The following is a 13,916-nucleotide window of genomic DNA, read 5'->3' on the forward strand; positions in this document are numbered from 1 at the left end:
GGGGGCTGTATGTGATGGCCAGTGGAGTCCTGTTGGTTTCTTTCTTGGGTTTGTCTTGCAGTAGGAGGCTTCTGGGTACACGTCTGGCTCTGTTGATCTGTTTCCTTATTTCCTCGTGCGGGTTGCGTTTATTCCCTCAGCAGGAAAAGTTTCTTGGCCCAGATAAATGGGCTTTTGCCCTGGAGGAATTGCCAGGTTTTTGCAAACAAAATTGCTTTGTAAATTTGCTGGCCCTGATGCAGAATTCACTTGCCAACCCTTTGTTGTGATAACAACAGGGGAAAAGAGAAATGAGTGAAACACAATTAATGGGACTTACGGCGCTGGGAGGGAGGGCACTTGTATGCTGTAGGTTTCAGTCCCACCTGAGTTGAGCTTTCAGGCATTATTTTGAGAAAGTTCTCTGGCCTGTGTTAGACAGGTCAGCCTGGAGGGTCACAGTTGTCCGTCCTTTCTGGCAGTTTAAAACTGGCCTTGCAGGAATGTACAAGCACTTTATTTCCAATAAAAGCTTTGTAGATGTGCCATTGCTACAATTCCTAGTGTGGCTGCCCATCAACGAGTGAGCGATTTGGAATGAGTGTACCCACAAGTCAAGTCCATGGAGGAGTGCAGCATTTGTTAATTGTTTGGGAGCGGTGTTTGGATGGCTTAAGGACACAAAAATGGCCATACTGGGTCAGACCAATGGTCCATCTAGCCCAGTATCCTGTTTTCTGACAGTGGTCAAGGCCAGGTGCCCCAGAGAGAATGAACAGAACAGGTGATCATCAAGTGATCCATCCCGTCACCCATTCCCAGCTTCTGGCAAACAGAGGCTAGGGACACCATCCCTGCCCATCCTGCCTAATAGCCATTGATGGACCCATCCTTCATTAATTTTTCTAGTTCTTTTTCGAACCGTGTTATAGTCTTGGCCTTCACAACATCCTCTGGCAAGGAGTTCCATGGGGCCCCTGCACATTTCCTTGATCAATATCACATTTAGCTTCAATCCACCCCATCCCTGCCACTTAAAATTACCCAGGGGATGGTAGCCTTGGATTACTAGACTTGTGGTAACTGAAAACTCCCACATCTGCACCTATAGATCTTACAGTGTAAACAAAGATACCAGATTCTTTTGTTAATTGTTTTAAAAGCAGCTGATGCAAGAGAAATGTCCTGACCATATTTGGCCATTGGGGGTCACTGTACTACTAGCTCAAGAGGAATGAACTGTACTTGTGTTTGTCTGGAAGAAACATTTTTAAAGGTGGACTTGAGGTTTAGATGGTGAAATTCAAAGCTGGGACCATTATTCATTTTGATTCCTTCTGCATGAGTGGCTTGTGATGCTCTCTCTACCCCATGTTTAAAGTCAGCCCCAGTAACAAAACAATGAGCTTTGTTACTGTAACTTGCTTCATCCATCTATAGTAAGGGAGACAATGTGATCTAGTGGGTAGGGGCACTAGATCAGGATTCTTCTATTCCTGGCTGTGAGGATGGGTGAATCAGAGAATCTCAGGGTTGGAAGGGACCTCAGGAGGTATCTAGTCCAACCCCCTGCTCAAAGCAGGGCCAATCCCCAGAAAGATTTTTGCCCCAGCTCCCTAAATACCCCCCTCAAGGGCTGAACTCACAACCCTGGGTTTAGTAGGCCAAAGCTCAAACCACTGAGTCACTACCCCATCTTTGTTTCCTCTCCCATCCTTTGTCTGCCTTGCCTGTTTAGTTTGCATACACTCCTTAAGGCAGGATGAATGGCTCTTACTATGGCTAGGTCTACGCGACAGAATTGCTTCAGTATAACGACATCACTCAGATCCACACCCAAGTGAAGCAGTTATACCGATCTAAGCGCCCATGTAGACAGTGCTAGGTTGACAGGAGATATTCGCCCACTGACATAGCTACGGCCTCTCTCCCGTCGGCATAGCGTGTCTTCAGGAAAGCACTGCAGCGGCGCAACTGCATCGGTGCGGCATTTTAAGAGTAGACCCACTCTTAGTGCGCCTACAGCACCTAGTGCAATGGGGTCCTGATGTCACATAGGGCCTCTAGCCGCTATTTGTAATATTAATAGTAAAAGAATAGTGAGGGCTTTTTAATCAGGAGAGCTCCAAACGCTTTACCATGGAGGTCAGTATCCTTATCTCCCTTTTACATGGGGAAACCGAGGCACAGAGAGGGGATGGGACTTGCCCAAGGTCATCCTGCAGGCTAGGAGCAGAGCTGGAACTAGAACCCAGGTCTCCCAAGGCCCAGTTTAATGCTTTATCCACTCTGAGGCAACTGTGTACGTGATTATGAAATTGTATGTTAGCTCATCACCATCTGCTGTCATGTGTCTCAGGTCCTGGTCCTGCAGTGCAGGCTCTGCACAGACCCAGTTTCAGGATCTGGGCCTTGGATTGTGAGCTGTTCAATGCAGCGAGCACGGCTTTGTCCAGCATGCAGCACAGTGAGGTCCTGACCCTGCTTGAGGCCTCTGGGTGTTACAGCAATATAAACAGTAAGTGCCGCTTCTAAGCCAGCTGGGTCACACACACTTCAGAAGTGCCCCCCGCCCCAATTTAAAAATGGTTCCCTGGTGGATGATTGTTGATACATTCTGAACGGAGAGCACAGAAACACCTTGATTTCATCAGGTACCCGCTTCCCAGGACCAGCTCTCTAACTCATTGTAGAAGGATCTCCAGCTAGGGGCAGTTCAAGGCAAGGAGGTCATGCCCACAAGACGTGTACAGACAGCGCCAAGAAGGCAGCAAAATCCCTTTGAAAAACAGAGTTTTCCACCACAAGAGGTGCCGTGATCAAACAAACCCCAGCTCTCGCCACCTGTCAGTAGGATGTAGGCGGGGCTGCCCACAACCCTGAAAGCAAGAGAGCCAGTCCAGTCGGGCCCCCTCCCGGTTTTCTTTAGCTAATAAGCTAGCCAAGGCTTCCCTTAACGGAGTTGTGTGTCCCATGGGGGGTACAGGCGCTTGATACTCCATTCACGTCACAGCACATTTTTAAGAGGGCGGTATGTGAACCAAGGAAGGCTGGGAGCCGCTCTGCCAGACCAATAAAAAGTAATAGCTGGAGGGGAAATGTGAGCCAAACAGCCTCCATTCTGCTACCCTCAGCAGACAGCACAGCAAAGCAAGCACCGAGCATATAAAAACATAGCATGTTCTAGCTCGGCCAATTTGTTGTTCAGCAGAGTTCAGCTAAAGTTTGACCTCTCTTTTTCTCCTTCCTTACAACTAAGTTTGAGCTTGACTCTTTCATCGAAGGTTTGCAATATGCCCTTGACTGCAGAGGGGGTGGATTTTCCAAGGAAGGCACCGCTCTCTGTCTAGTTCTTAGCGCAGAGCCCTGGGATTGAATTTGTCACCAGTTTGGCCATGGATTTTTGCAGTGTGACCAAGAGCAGGTAACTTCAGCTCTCCAGGCATCCATTTCTCCATCTGTAAAATAGGTTTATGCTCAAGAACCAGCGCTAGGCACTGTACAAACGCTAGACAAAGAATCCCTGCCCCAATCTAGGCACAAGACAAGAGACGGGAGCTGGATACAGAACAGCTGGAGGAGCGCAAGGAAGCAGGAGGCCATATGCTCAGCAAGACAGGCTTGGCACGCCAGCAGCCTAACTGTTGTCAATGTTTTTGTAGGCCTCACAGCAAAGGAGAGTTTTACAGAGGTTTAAAAATATAAGAACGGCCATACTGGGCCAGACTAATGGTCCATCTAGCCCCGTATCCTGTCTTCTCACAGCGGCTGGTGCCAGATGTTTCAGTGGGAATGAACAGAACAGCGCAGTTATCGAGTGATCCATCCCGCCGTCCAGTCCCATCTTCTGTCTGTTGGTGGATTAGGGACACCCAGAGCATGGGGTTGCGTCCCTGACCACCTTGACTAATAGCCATTGATGGACCTATCCTCCAGGAAATACTCTCATTTGTGACCCAGGTATACTTTTGGCCTTCGCACCATCCCCTGACAAGATCCCCAGGTTGACTGTGCGTTGGGTGAAGAAGTGCTTCTTATGTTTGTTTTAAACCTGCTGTCTGTTACTTTCATTGGGTGACCCCTGGCTTGCATGTTATGTGAATTCCCTATTCCCATTCTCCACACCATTCACGAACGTATAGACCTCTATCCTCTCCCCCCTTAGTCGTCTCTTTTCAAAGCTGAACAGTGCACGTCTTTTTTTAATCTCGCCTCGCACGGATGCTCGCCCACCCCCTAATCATTTTGTTGCCCTCTCTGCAACATTTCCAATTCGAATAGATCTTTGTGAAGGAGGAGAATACTGTAGCTTTGCAACTGTTTGCAGGGTGCTTGTCCCAGGCGTGAGGGGCGAGGGGAGAAAGCACAAAGGTGTTTGAAAAGGTAAGAAGTGGGTGATAGAAAGGTCGACTCCCATCTCCCATGCAGAACGAGACACGATGGGAATGGTAGGGATAGACCGTGAAGGGCCTTGACCGTAAGCAACCTGCATCTCAGTGGGATGTATAAACAGGGAAATCTCGAGTAGGAGCAGGGAGATTATTTTACCCCTGGATTTGGCACTGGTGCAACTGCTGCTGGAATCCTGAGTCCAGTTCTGGTGCCCACAAATCACAAGAAGGATGTTGAAAAATTGGAGAGGGCCAGGAGAATGAATAAAGAATTAGAAAACATACCTTAGGGTAAGAGACTCAAAGACTCTTTCTATTAAGCTTAAAGAGAAGGTGAAAGGAATCCTTGATTTCAGCACATGGGGAACAATATTTAATAACGGGCTCTTCAGTCTAGCAGAGAAGGGTGAAACACGATCTAATGTCTGGAAGTAGAAGCCAGACCATTTCAGTCTGGAAATAAGGTGTAAATTTAAAACAAAGTAATTAACCCTTGGAACAATTTACCAACGGTCATAATGGATTCTCCATCACTGACGTTTTAAACAAAGATTGGATGTTTTTCGAAAAGACCTGCTCTTGGAATTACTTGGGTCAGGTCTCTGGCCTGTGTTAGACAGGAGGTCAGACTAGGGGTACATCTACACTAGTGATCCATCTATCAGGGAACAATTTATCACATCTAGTGTAGATGCGATAAATTGATCCCTGATTGCTCTGCCATCAACTCCTGTACTCCACCGTACTCAAGAGGCGGAAGTGGAGTCGGCAGGGACGCGGCGGCAGTCAACCCCATGCCGTGAGGACACGAGGTAAGTTGACCTAAGATACGTCGACTTCAGCTACACTATTCTCATAGCTGAAGTTGCATATCTTAGGTCAATCCCCCCGGCTAGTGTAGACTGTAGAACTGATGTAATGAAATGGTGAACAGAAGTTACAATAACACAGTGAATTACCAAAAACAATTTCATTCACACTTGCATTTTGCCTACATTGTAACTTCTGTGCACTATTGTAATTCAAAACTCATTTTAAAATGCTTACTCCATTTTGTGGAAGGCTTGTTGCTGCAGCCTTCATTTTTGCAAGCCCTGCTGTAATTTTATTAGTTTAGTTTAGATGTGTGGATGAGGTATGTATGGGTGATAGAATCAACCTCCAGCACCAGCCTACCCTGATGAGGTAAAGTTCGAATACCAGCGGCTGAAGATCTAGGATACGGCTACACTTGCAGCCGTACAGTGCTGCCGCGGGAGCGCTCCCGCGGCAGCACTTTGAAGTGCGAGTGTGGTCGCTGCGCCAGCGCTGGGAGACAGCTGCATGTACTCCACCTCCCCGTGGGGATTAGGGCACCCAGCGCTGGGGCAGCATTTACACTGGTGCTTTGCAGCGCTGTAACTTGCTGCGCTCAGGGGTGTGTTTTTTCACACCCCTGAGCGAGAAAGCGGCAGTGCTGTAACGCACCAGTGTAGCCAAGGCCCTAGACAACAGCCCTAAACAAAGTAAGAAGCATCCACCCTAAAAAGAAAAGGACAAAGAAACAACAGAGGGAAGATCAAAGCCAGGGTCAAGGCTGAAAGACACGCCTGCAATTGATGGGTGATCAAGCACCAAACCCAGAGGCAGCGTGACACAGCAAGACCTATAGACTTTGAATCCAAACTAAAAGCCTATAAAAAAGAAGGGTGAGATGAGAGACTTTGGGTAATGTTCTGCTATTGACATCGAGAGGCATCGGTGCGCACCCGCCAGAGACCCGGCTCCTCCTCGTGCCGGGCTTTCCTGACCAGTTAGCTGCCACGAGCCCAAGCTGCACACTCAAGCCATGAACTCAAGCTACAGTCAGGACTGGTAACTATCCAGCAGCTGCAGAACATTTGGGGGTGGGGTGTGTGTGTGCGCGAGAATGTATGTGTATATTTGCTAATAGTTATAGATCATAATAAATGTGGCATCTTTGTCTTGACCCCTAAAACAATCCTATGTAGTTTTGTCTGTACAACAAGACCAGGCCTCGATGAACACAGTGGTCCCTTGTGGCCTTGTAATGCATGCACTTGCTTTGTTTGTGAGCCTGCAGACAAACAATGGTTTTGAGAGGTGTGAACTACTTAGTCATGGAAATGGAATGTTGATTCTGAAACCTAATGACAATTGCGTGCAAATACGGTCATCTGCGTGGATGAAAGCATGAGTTCCATGTCGTATGTAAGGCACAGGAAGAAACTGTCTGCCTGCACTCAGCCCTGGTGAGGCTTAGGCTGAACAAATCTGGCCTGGGGCATCATGCTTTAAGAAACATGCGGACAAACTGCAGAGTGCAAAGAAAAGCAACAAAAATGCTAAAATGTTTAGCAAATCTGACCTATGAAGATTGGGCATGTTTAGTCTGGGGACCTGATAATCTTCAAACATGTTAAGGGCTGCTATAAGGATCAACTGTTCTCCCTGTCTATTGTCATTTAGATGGAATAGAGGGGCCCAAACAGTTCAAGGTGTTAACATGATCCTGTTACTCTCCAACAGTGTTCAACAAGGTTCAGGGGACTGCAGATACCATGGCAAACACACCATTCAAAATCACTAACTCTGCGCTAAAAACATACAGAAGGAAAATGTAAAGCTTTAAGGCTTTCATGTTAACAGCCCTCCCTCCCTTCCCTGTGAGCTGGAGGGTTTTTTAAAGGACCCTCCTCCCAGCTCAGTTGAAGTGGCATTAAAGATGGTCAGAACTGTCCTTTTGGGAAAAAGGGACGCTAGTCGACATGGGATGGAGCTGACGTTGTTGCTGTTGGTATTCAAGTCCAATCCTGCTTTCCAGAAAACCAAAAAAAGAGGAGCACTCCAGGGGAAAGGAAAGAACAGCAGAAGAGGGACAATGCAGCTGGCTCTCCCATGCAACCTAGCTGCTGAACACACAAGACCACCCGCTGTGCTGATCAGCCACTCCTACACCTGGCAAACTTGTGCCAGCAGCGGGCATTTTAGAGCAGTGCACTTAGCTGTCCTTGCAATCACAGGCTTACAGCACGGTTGCAAAATATGCAGTCTTGGCCAACCAAGCCAGCCTCTTCTTAGATTGAAGGAAAAGGGGACAGGGAGGCAGGGAAGGGAAAGGACGTACTGGGAGAAAGACTCCCATCCCAGGTGGTGTTTGGGGTTTAGTTGGAGCTGGCAGAGGCGATGGTGTCATCTGGGTCCCTCGCTCTGGCCTGGCCTGGCCCGGACCTTTCTCAGGATTTAGACAAAGAAGGTTCCAGGTCTTGGGAAATAATGGGGTGGCAGCTTCAATGGTGAAACTCGTTCCTTTCCCTTCTGTTTTAGCCAGTGTTCGTATTCCCTCCTTTCAGTCAGCCCATCTTTCAGTAGCCAGCTTCCCCCTCCCCACTTGTCTTCTTGAGGCCTCAAGGAGGAGGGATGGGTGGAATGGCTCCTCTCCCTCATTTGCTCCACCAATTATGCTTAATTTCTGACACCAATTTGAGTAAATTGATTTTCAGTCCCACATTCTTCTTGTTTCCTAGGCATGATCTTAACTCGGCCCTGGGATTGTATCAGTAGGACTTGAGGTTTGGACTAATTCAGTCTGTCTCCATTTTTATCTTCTCCCATTAACACTTATAAAGAGGTTATCGTGACGCGTTTAGGAACATTCAGTCGCTTTTCAGAGTTGAGCTGACAATTAGGGCAAGGGTGTAGGCCCAATTATCACCACACAGCCACTGAAAGTAGGACAAATAGTCATGGGCTTAATCTGCAGCAAAGAAGATTTAGGTTAGAGATTAGTAAAAACTTTTTAACTGTATGGGTAGTAAGCTAGACTTCCAAGGGAGGTTATGGGATCCCTGTTGTTGGAGGTTTTTAGGAGTAGTTGGACAAACCCATCAGGGATGGTCTCAACTTATTGGTCCTGCTACAGGGCAGGGGTCTGGACTTAATGACTTCTCAAGGTCCAGTAGTAACCCTGAGGAGAAGATAGGTAGGAAAGAACTCAGGGAAACAGCAATAGTGTCAGAACTTAAGCAGACTGGTTGATGGGCATACGGTCCCTGGTCTGGAACCTGGAGTAATGGACGGGGCCAGGTTCCCCTGCCAGCCACAAGAGAAGTGGTATAGTCTTGGAGGTGAAGCAGAAGACCACTTGAGACTGCAGACAGTCAGTTTGTCCAGGGAGTTTGATACCCTAGCAGGGCAGGGCTACAGTGACCTGTCTGGAGGCTGTCACAAAGAGCATTCCATGTCCAGAGAGTGTCTACAGGGCAAGCAACCGAATGAGGCTGCAAGGAGAAGCCACACTGGCAAGGGAACCCCGTCACAAGGACAAAACTAAGCGTTCAGTGGGACACCTCTCAGGTCACGTCCATGCTACAAGCACAGCTGCAGCACTGACGCTGTAGTGTAGACACTTCCTCCACTGATGGAAGGAGTTTCTCTGGAGTTAACCCATCTCTCCAAGATGCGGTTAGTTAGGTCAGCAGAAGAATTATAGTTGACCTGGCTGCATCTACACTGGGGTTAGGTCCACTTAACCATGGCACTCACAGTGCAAAATTCTTCACAGCCCTGAGCAACTGTTAGGTTTATTTAACTTTTCAACTCTAGACCAGCGAACAGAGTGTTGCTAGAGCCACTGTAGAAAACTCGCTCCAAGCCAACAAGCACACCTCAGAACTCCACACTTCAACAGCAGTTCCCTGAACTTAGTCTTTACCATTGCAGACCCTTTCGGCCCTCCTTGTCTCTTACATCTACCATCTCCATTGCTGCGTGCTGGGAGACACCTGTAAGAATGTTATGAAATGATGACGTATAGTTTTCAAGTTCCCTGAAGCAACCCCTCACCTCCAAGAGGAAAAAAAAAACCACCACTACACACCTTTCTGGGTTGGTAACACACTGTGTATTGTAACGTCCCCTCACAGCGATATTATCCCCTGTGTAGGACAGGCTGCTAAGAGACAAAATGAATATTAAAAACAAAAGCTAACAGCCAATGATTGCAAAAGTGTTACAAGATTAAAATGACACTATTCACAACACGGCACAAGTTGTTTCATAAGGATGTATGCTCGACAGGTCAGATCCTCCCTGCTGGATTGACGAAGAAGTAACGGATCCTGCCGTGTGGAATCAAAGCTGTCGGTGTAGACTGAGCAGGAAAGAGGTCCAGCCATTAGCAGCTCTTGATGATTCTCCCCGCATTTCAGTCCAACAATGGAGAGGTAAGGGTAGGGCAAGAAGCTTAAAACAGGGAGCCAGGATCAAGGGTTTTGAGCCCCCCTTTGCGGACCCAACTCTGAGCTGTTGGCCAGGTAACCAAACCTCTCACGATGGAAATAACCGATCAAGTTTTAATACCTTAAACCAGTTATTCTGCCCCTTTTAGAATGCAAGAAGCCTTTGCTGTTATACCATTGCAAAGCAGAGATTGATAATTATGATATATAAATGTCAATGCCCTCCCTAACTTACCCTTTGAGCTCCCTGCACACTGAGTAACTATTCCCAGAATAAAACATTTAAATACAACTTCATAAATATTAAATGACGAAAAAAACCAACTGAATTGGTTTCTTTCCTCCTGGTAAAAAAAGAATTTGAGTCAGGAGGGAAGATCAGAAAGAGTGTGTGTCTAATATAGACTGTTCATCAGGGTGTGAAGAATAACCTGCTGAGTAGAGGGGAGAAAGAGGGAAATTGTACTCGAGCCATTTCTTGTCGTCATTACATTGATCTTCAAGGTATGGGTCTCATCAGGATATTGCTTGACGTTTAAAATCTAGATAAAGAGGTTCCAGAGCCCTTAGGAACCAAACATTACTCAGAGACCATCACTTTCCTGCTTGACTAAACCCTTTGCGTTTGGACACCTGGCTGGACATCTGTGAGAAAGGCAGTTCTGCCTTATCTGCCTTTCAAAGATCAGTTGTTTTTTTTAAAACTAACAGCTTGAACTATATTCACTTTAAATTGATTGGGGAAAAAAACCCCCAAACACTCAGCCCTGATACATCAACTAAAAACCCCCTTCTAAGCCGCTACATTCTTCGCCTTTATTAGCAACGACTGCTAATAAGCATACAAAACCCTTGCATGGGCAGGAGCAACAATTTATTTTTTAAAATCTGTAAAAAGGAGGTGGGAGAGGGTCACTGCTTTTGGTGAAAAAAGACTAAGATTCATTAAATAAAAAAAACTTTAGTGAAAATAAAAATCAGTACAACATATGCTCAGGTTTCTAGCCATGTGTCTGTAGCTGGTAACTTGGTAAGGACTGCCACAGTCTTATGTTCAGCAAATGGCAAAGAGAATACAGCAATGCATCTTTTCAGCTGATTCTAATAAGCTGCAGCTTGGAATTAGAGTGCAACACATACTTTTGTAGAGGCAAAAACCCCAAAAATCTGTTGCTCTGCACAGAGACACGGCAGCCGTTTATATGGAGTGGCATTATGGGAATCTATTTGGATGCGGTCAGAGCACTGTGTGCAGAAGGTAACCCTGATGCCAAGGGGTAAGACAGAAGCATAGCTATCAAAAGGGAATTTAGCTATAAAAAAAAATATGCAGATTTTACAAGTTGTGTCCCAAGGAGGACACACAATACTGGGGAAAAAACCAAGCAGGATCGATTTGGTCCATTTGCTTAAGAAACACTGAAGGCATAAAAATGTGCCAGGCACCGAGAGCTCCTGAAATCTCTGTTGCTTCTCCTTCTGTGTGAGGATGAGAGAATAAAGGAGTAGTTTAAAACAGGACAAAGCAATGCAAAAACCTCTCTGACATCTTAAAAGTGTGGCCCATTCCAAATCCTTCAAGCACCAAGCCATGATAAAGCCCCAAGTCTTGAGAGAAAGTCTGTTCCAGGTCACCTTCTCAGGATGATGATGATGCAATGTCATCAAGGCATTAGACTGCTGCACTCAAAATTAGTTTATAGAAAAGACATCCATGATCAATACCTTTCATGTGTGACCAAAAAACAGTCGCTCCCCCTTCTATGGGACATTTTTGGTGAAACACTGATAAAACTATTTTTAAAAAACAACAGATAAATTGTCGCAGCCTAAAAGAAACAATATGACTGAATTCAAGAAACTTAAATTAATATAAAAACCAAAACACCATGTTGAGCTGTTGCAAAAACTGTTCCAACAAGGCTCCAGTGTCCATTTCCCCCGGTGCTCTTCAGAGTTGACCATTGTTCTTGCAAGGTTTGTGAGGTCCTCCATCCTAGGTAACCAACTCCCCCAAAGCCAGCTCCTTTTCTCCAGAGGACTCTGGCCTGCATGGAGCAGCTCCTGCTCCTCCTTGGAGATGAGCAGCCTTGCTTCTGCCAGTCTTCGAAGAGAGGACAGCAGCAAAAAAACTAGATGCAACCAGCCACAGCTTGAGGGCTGTTTTTCAGAAGAGGAGGTTGCTCTAGGCTCAGCCACTGTTAATACTATGACACTAAGTATGTCCCAAGCCTTCCAGCTTCTATGGATTCTGTCCGGATAAGATTTCTAAGATCAGCCGCAGGGGCTGAATGTTTGTCAGACTCTACGGCCCACGCAGAGTATAGAGAAATCTTCTGCTCTCATCACAACTGTCCCTCTGTTATTTCACTGTAAAGAGAAAAATCAATAGGTAGACTATTCAGGAAGGTTTTCCAAGCAGTTTGAGTGAGTTTCTTCCTTGGTGAAAGGTGTTGGATTGCTAAATGGTTGTGGTGAGTAAGAGACAAGTCCAGTAGCAATGCAAAGCCTCACTGACATTTCAAAAGCTAGTCCCTGAACAGGCACAACTGCTCTGTGCTAATGTGAGTGTGGTAAAGTGCTTCCTTCCTGTCCTTGAGTTGTCAGGGCAGTGGTTCTCAACCTATTTACTATTGCAGGCCGCATGCAATACTACCTCTGTGGCCCTGGGGATGTCACATGAGCTGCAGCTCTGCACTGATTGGGCTGCAAGTTGAGAACCACTGATCTTGGGCTCAGCAATTCTTGGCCTCTCTGAGGCAGACACTGTATTAGAAGATACTGTCTAGACAGGTCACAGGTTTGGTCTGCACTTGATTGTGGTTTTATAGGTCCCAAATCATGCTGATGGGTCACTTTCAGCTTGGACAGTGAGACTAGCCTGGATAATTACACTTTGTGGCCCAGTGGCTCTGGCACTGAACTGGGACCCAGGAGCCCTGGTTCTATTCTCAACTTTTCCATAGACCTGCTTTGGATATGTCCGCTCTGTGCCTCAGTTTCCCCTCCCACTCTATGTGATCTCTGGTGCAGAGTCTCACTAGATGTCTGTGTTGCATGCAGCATAATAAGGGGCCATTGATATCAAAGAAACAAAGTAATCCATTGAGTTAGTCTGTTGCATTACGTGATTCTCACACCCCAAGCACAAAAAACGCCTGCATTTGAATTAAAAGCCCAATTAAACTTTTTTTTTTTTTTTTAAACTGCCACTAAAAGTGCCCGACAGAGCCCTCCTCAGACCTATGGAAATGCAGGTACTTACAAAGCTTATCTCCGTCTCTTGCACGTCTTCAAAATGTTCTGTCAGTTCTGAGGAGCGTTCTGTTACGGAAGGCCCTGCAGAGCCACTGGGGAAACAGAAAAGGGACACCTATGAAGCTACTTCTTCTAAACAAGCCTTCAAAATTCGTGTCCCTTTGGGTTTCCTAATATGCCCACGTGATGTATAAAGCATCTCTTAGTGACACATGAGAGGTTCCTGACTCATGAGCCACCTTGGCACGTGAACTTGAAAAGACTGCACCAGGAAAATAAATAAACCCCACCCCAAAGTGTGACTGTGCCAGTCTGGAATTCAGGTTTCTCCTCCCTGCCCCACAAGAGTGCTGTGATGTGTCACTGTCTCTCCGGGGCAGAGTGCTCCTTTCCCACATTCCACATGGGTACTGCAGAGATTTTTTATTCAAACAAGAACTGCCCTCATCACAGACTCGAACTGAGGGGAGTTTCAGGCAAGCAGGTGGGGCCCACCACTGGTGTTGACTCATTTAGGGAAACCAAAGAGAGGCCAATTTCCGTCACAAGTTTCCATTCTACAAACATTCCATCCCTAGTGTTTACTCAGTTGGAGCAGTCACCTTCTCTTCCCCGGTTTTAATTGCTCTGTTTATTGTGTAAACGTATATCTTAAACACTAGATGAAAATGCATATGGTTCAGATAAACCAATGGCTCCTCTTTACAAGCACAGTGGGTTTTCAACCTTCTTTCATCTGCGGACCCCTAAAAAAAATTTCAAACAGAGGCACAAGCCCCTTTGGAAATCTTAGTCTGTAGATCCCCGGGGGGTCTGCAGACCACAGGTTGAAAACCCCTGCCCTAGCGCATTGCTGGTACGTAAATAAATACTCTGAGCTGGAAGGCATTTCAAAGAGATGATGAAGTGACATAATGGGCTAGAGCAGTGTTTCTCGACCTTTTCAAAATGGAAATCCCTTATTCAAAGGGAAAAATTTTCGTGATCCCTTAACATTTACAATAAAATAAGCAGTTGCACCAATGGTAGATCTCTGATTTGCATGTGT

General features: G+C 46.3%; 1 protein-coding gene across 5 annotated transcripts in view; it reads right to left on the reverse strand.

The window, feature by feature from the left end:
• The window catches only part of PIP5K1A (phosphatidylinositol-4-phosphate 5-kinase type 1 alpha), a 68,712-nt gene that overhangs the window by 18,358 nt on the left and 36,438 nt on the right, over positions 1 to 13,916 (reverse strand). For 3 of the 5 annotated variants that reach the window (XM_075071119.1, XM_075071117.1, XM_032781249.2), the window contains 2 exons: positions 12,876 to 12,960; positions 9,251 to 11,980 (listed from right to left, as the gene is read on the reverse strand). The exons of the other annotated variants lie outside the window; for them this stretch is intronic. In XM_075071119.1, coding sequence (XP_074927220.1) covers positions 11,978 to 11,980; positions 12,876 to 12,960 — 88 coding nt within the window. In that variant the 3' untranslated portion in view covers positions 9,251 to 11,977. Of the gene's footprint in view, positions 1 to 9,250; positions 11,981 to 12,875; positions 12,961 to 13,916 lie in introns of those variants that run through there. 5 annotated transcript variants of the gene reach the window in all.

This window comes from Chelonoidis abingdonii, chromosome 11 (assembly GCF_003597395.2).
Source record: "Chelonoidis abingdonii isolate Lonesome George chromosome 11, CheloAbing_2.0, whole genome shotgun sequence".
In the NCBI taxonomy this organism is placed as follows: Eukaryota; Metazoa; Chordata; order Testudines; family Testudinidae; genus Chelonoidis; species Chelonoidis abingdonii.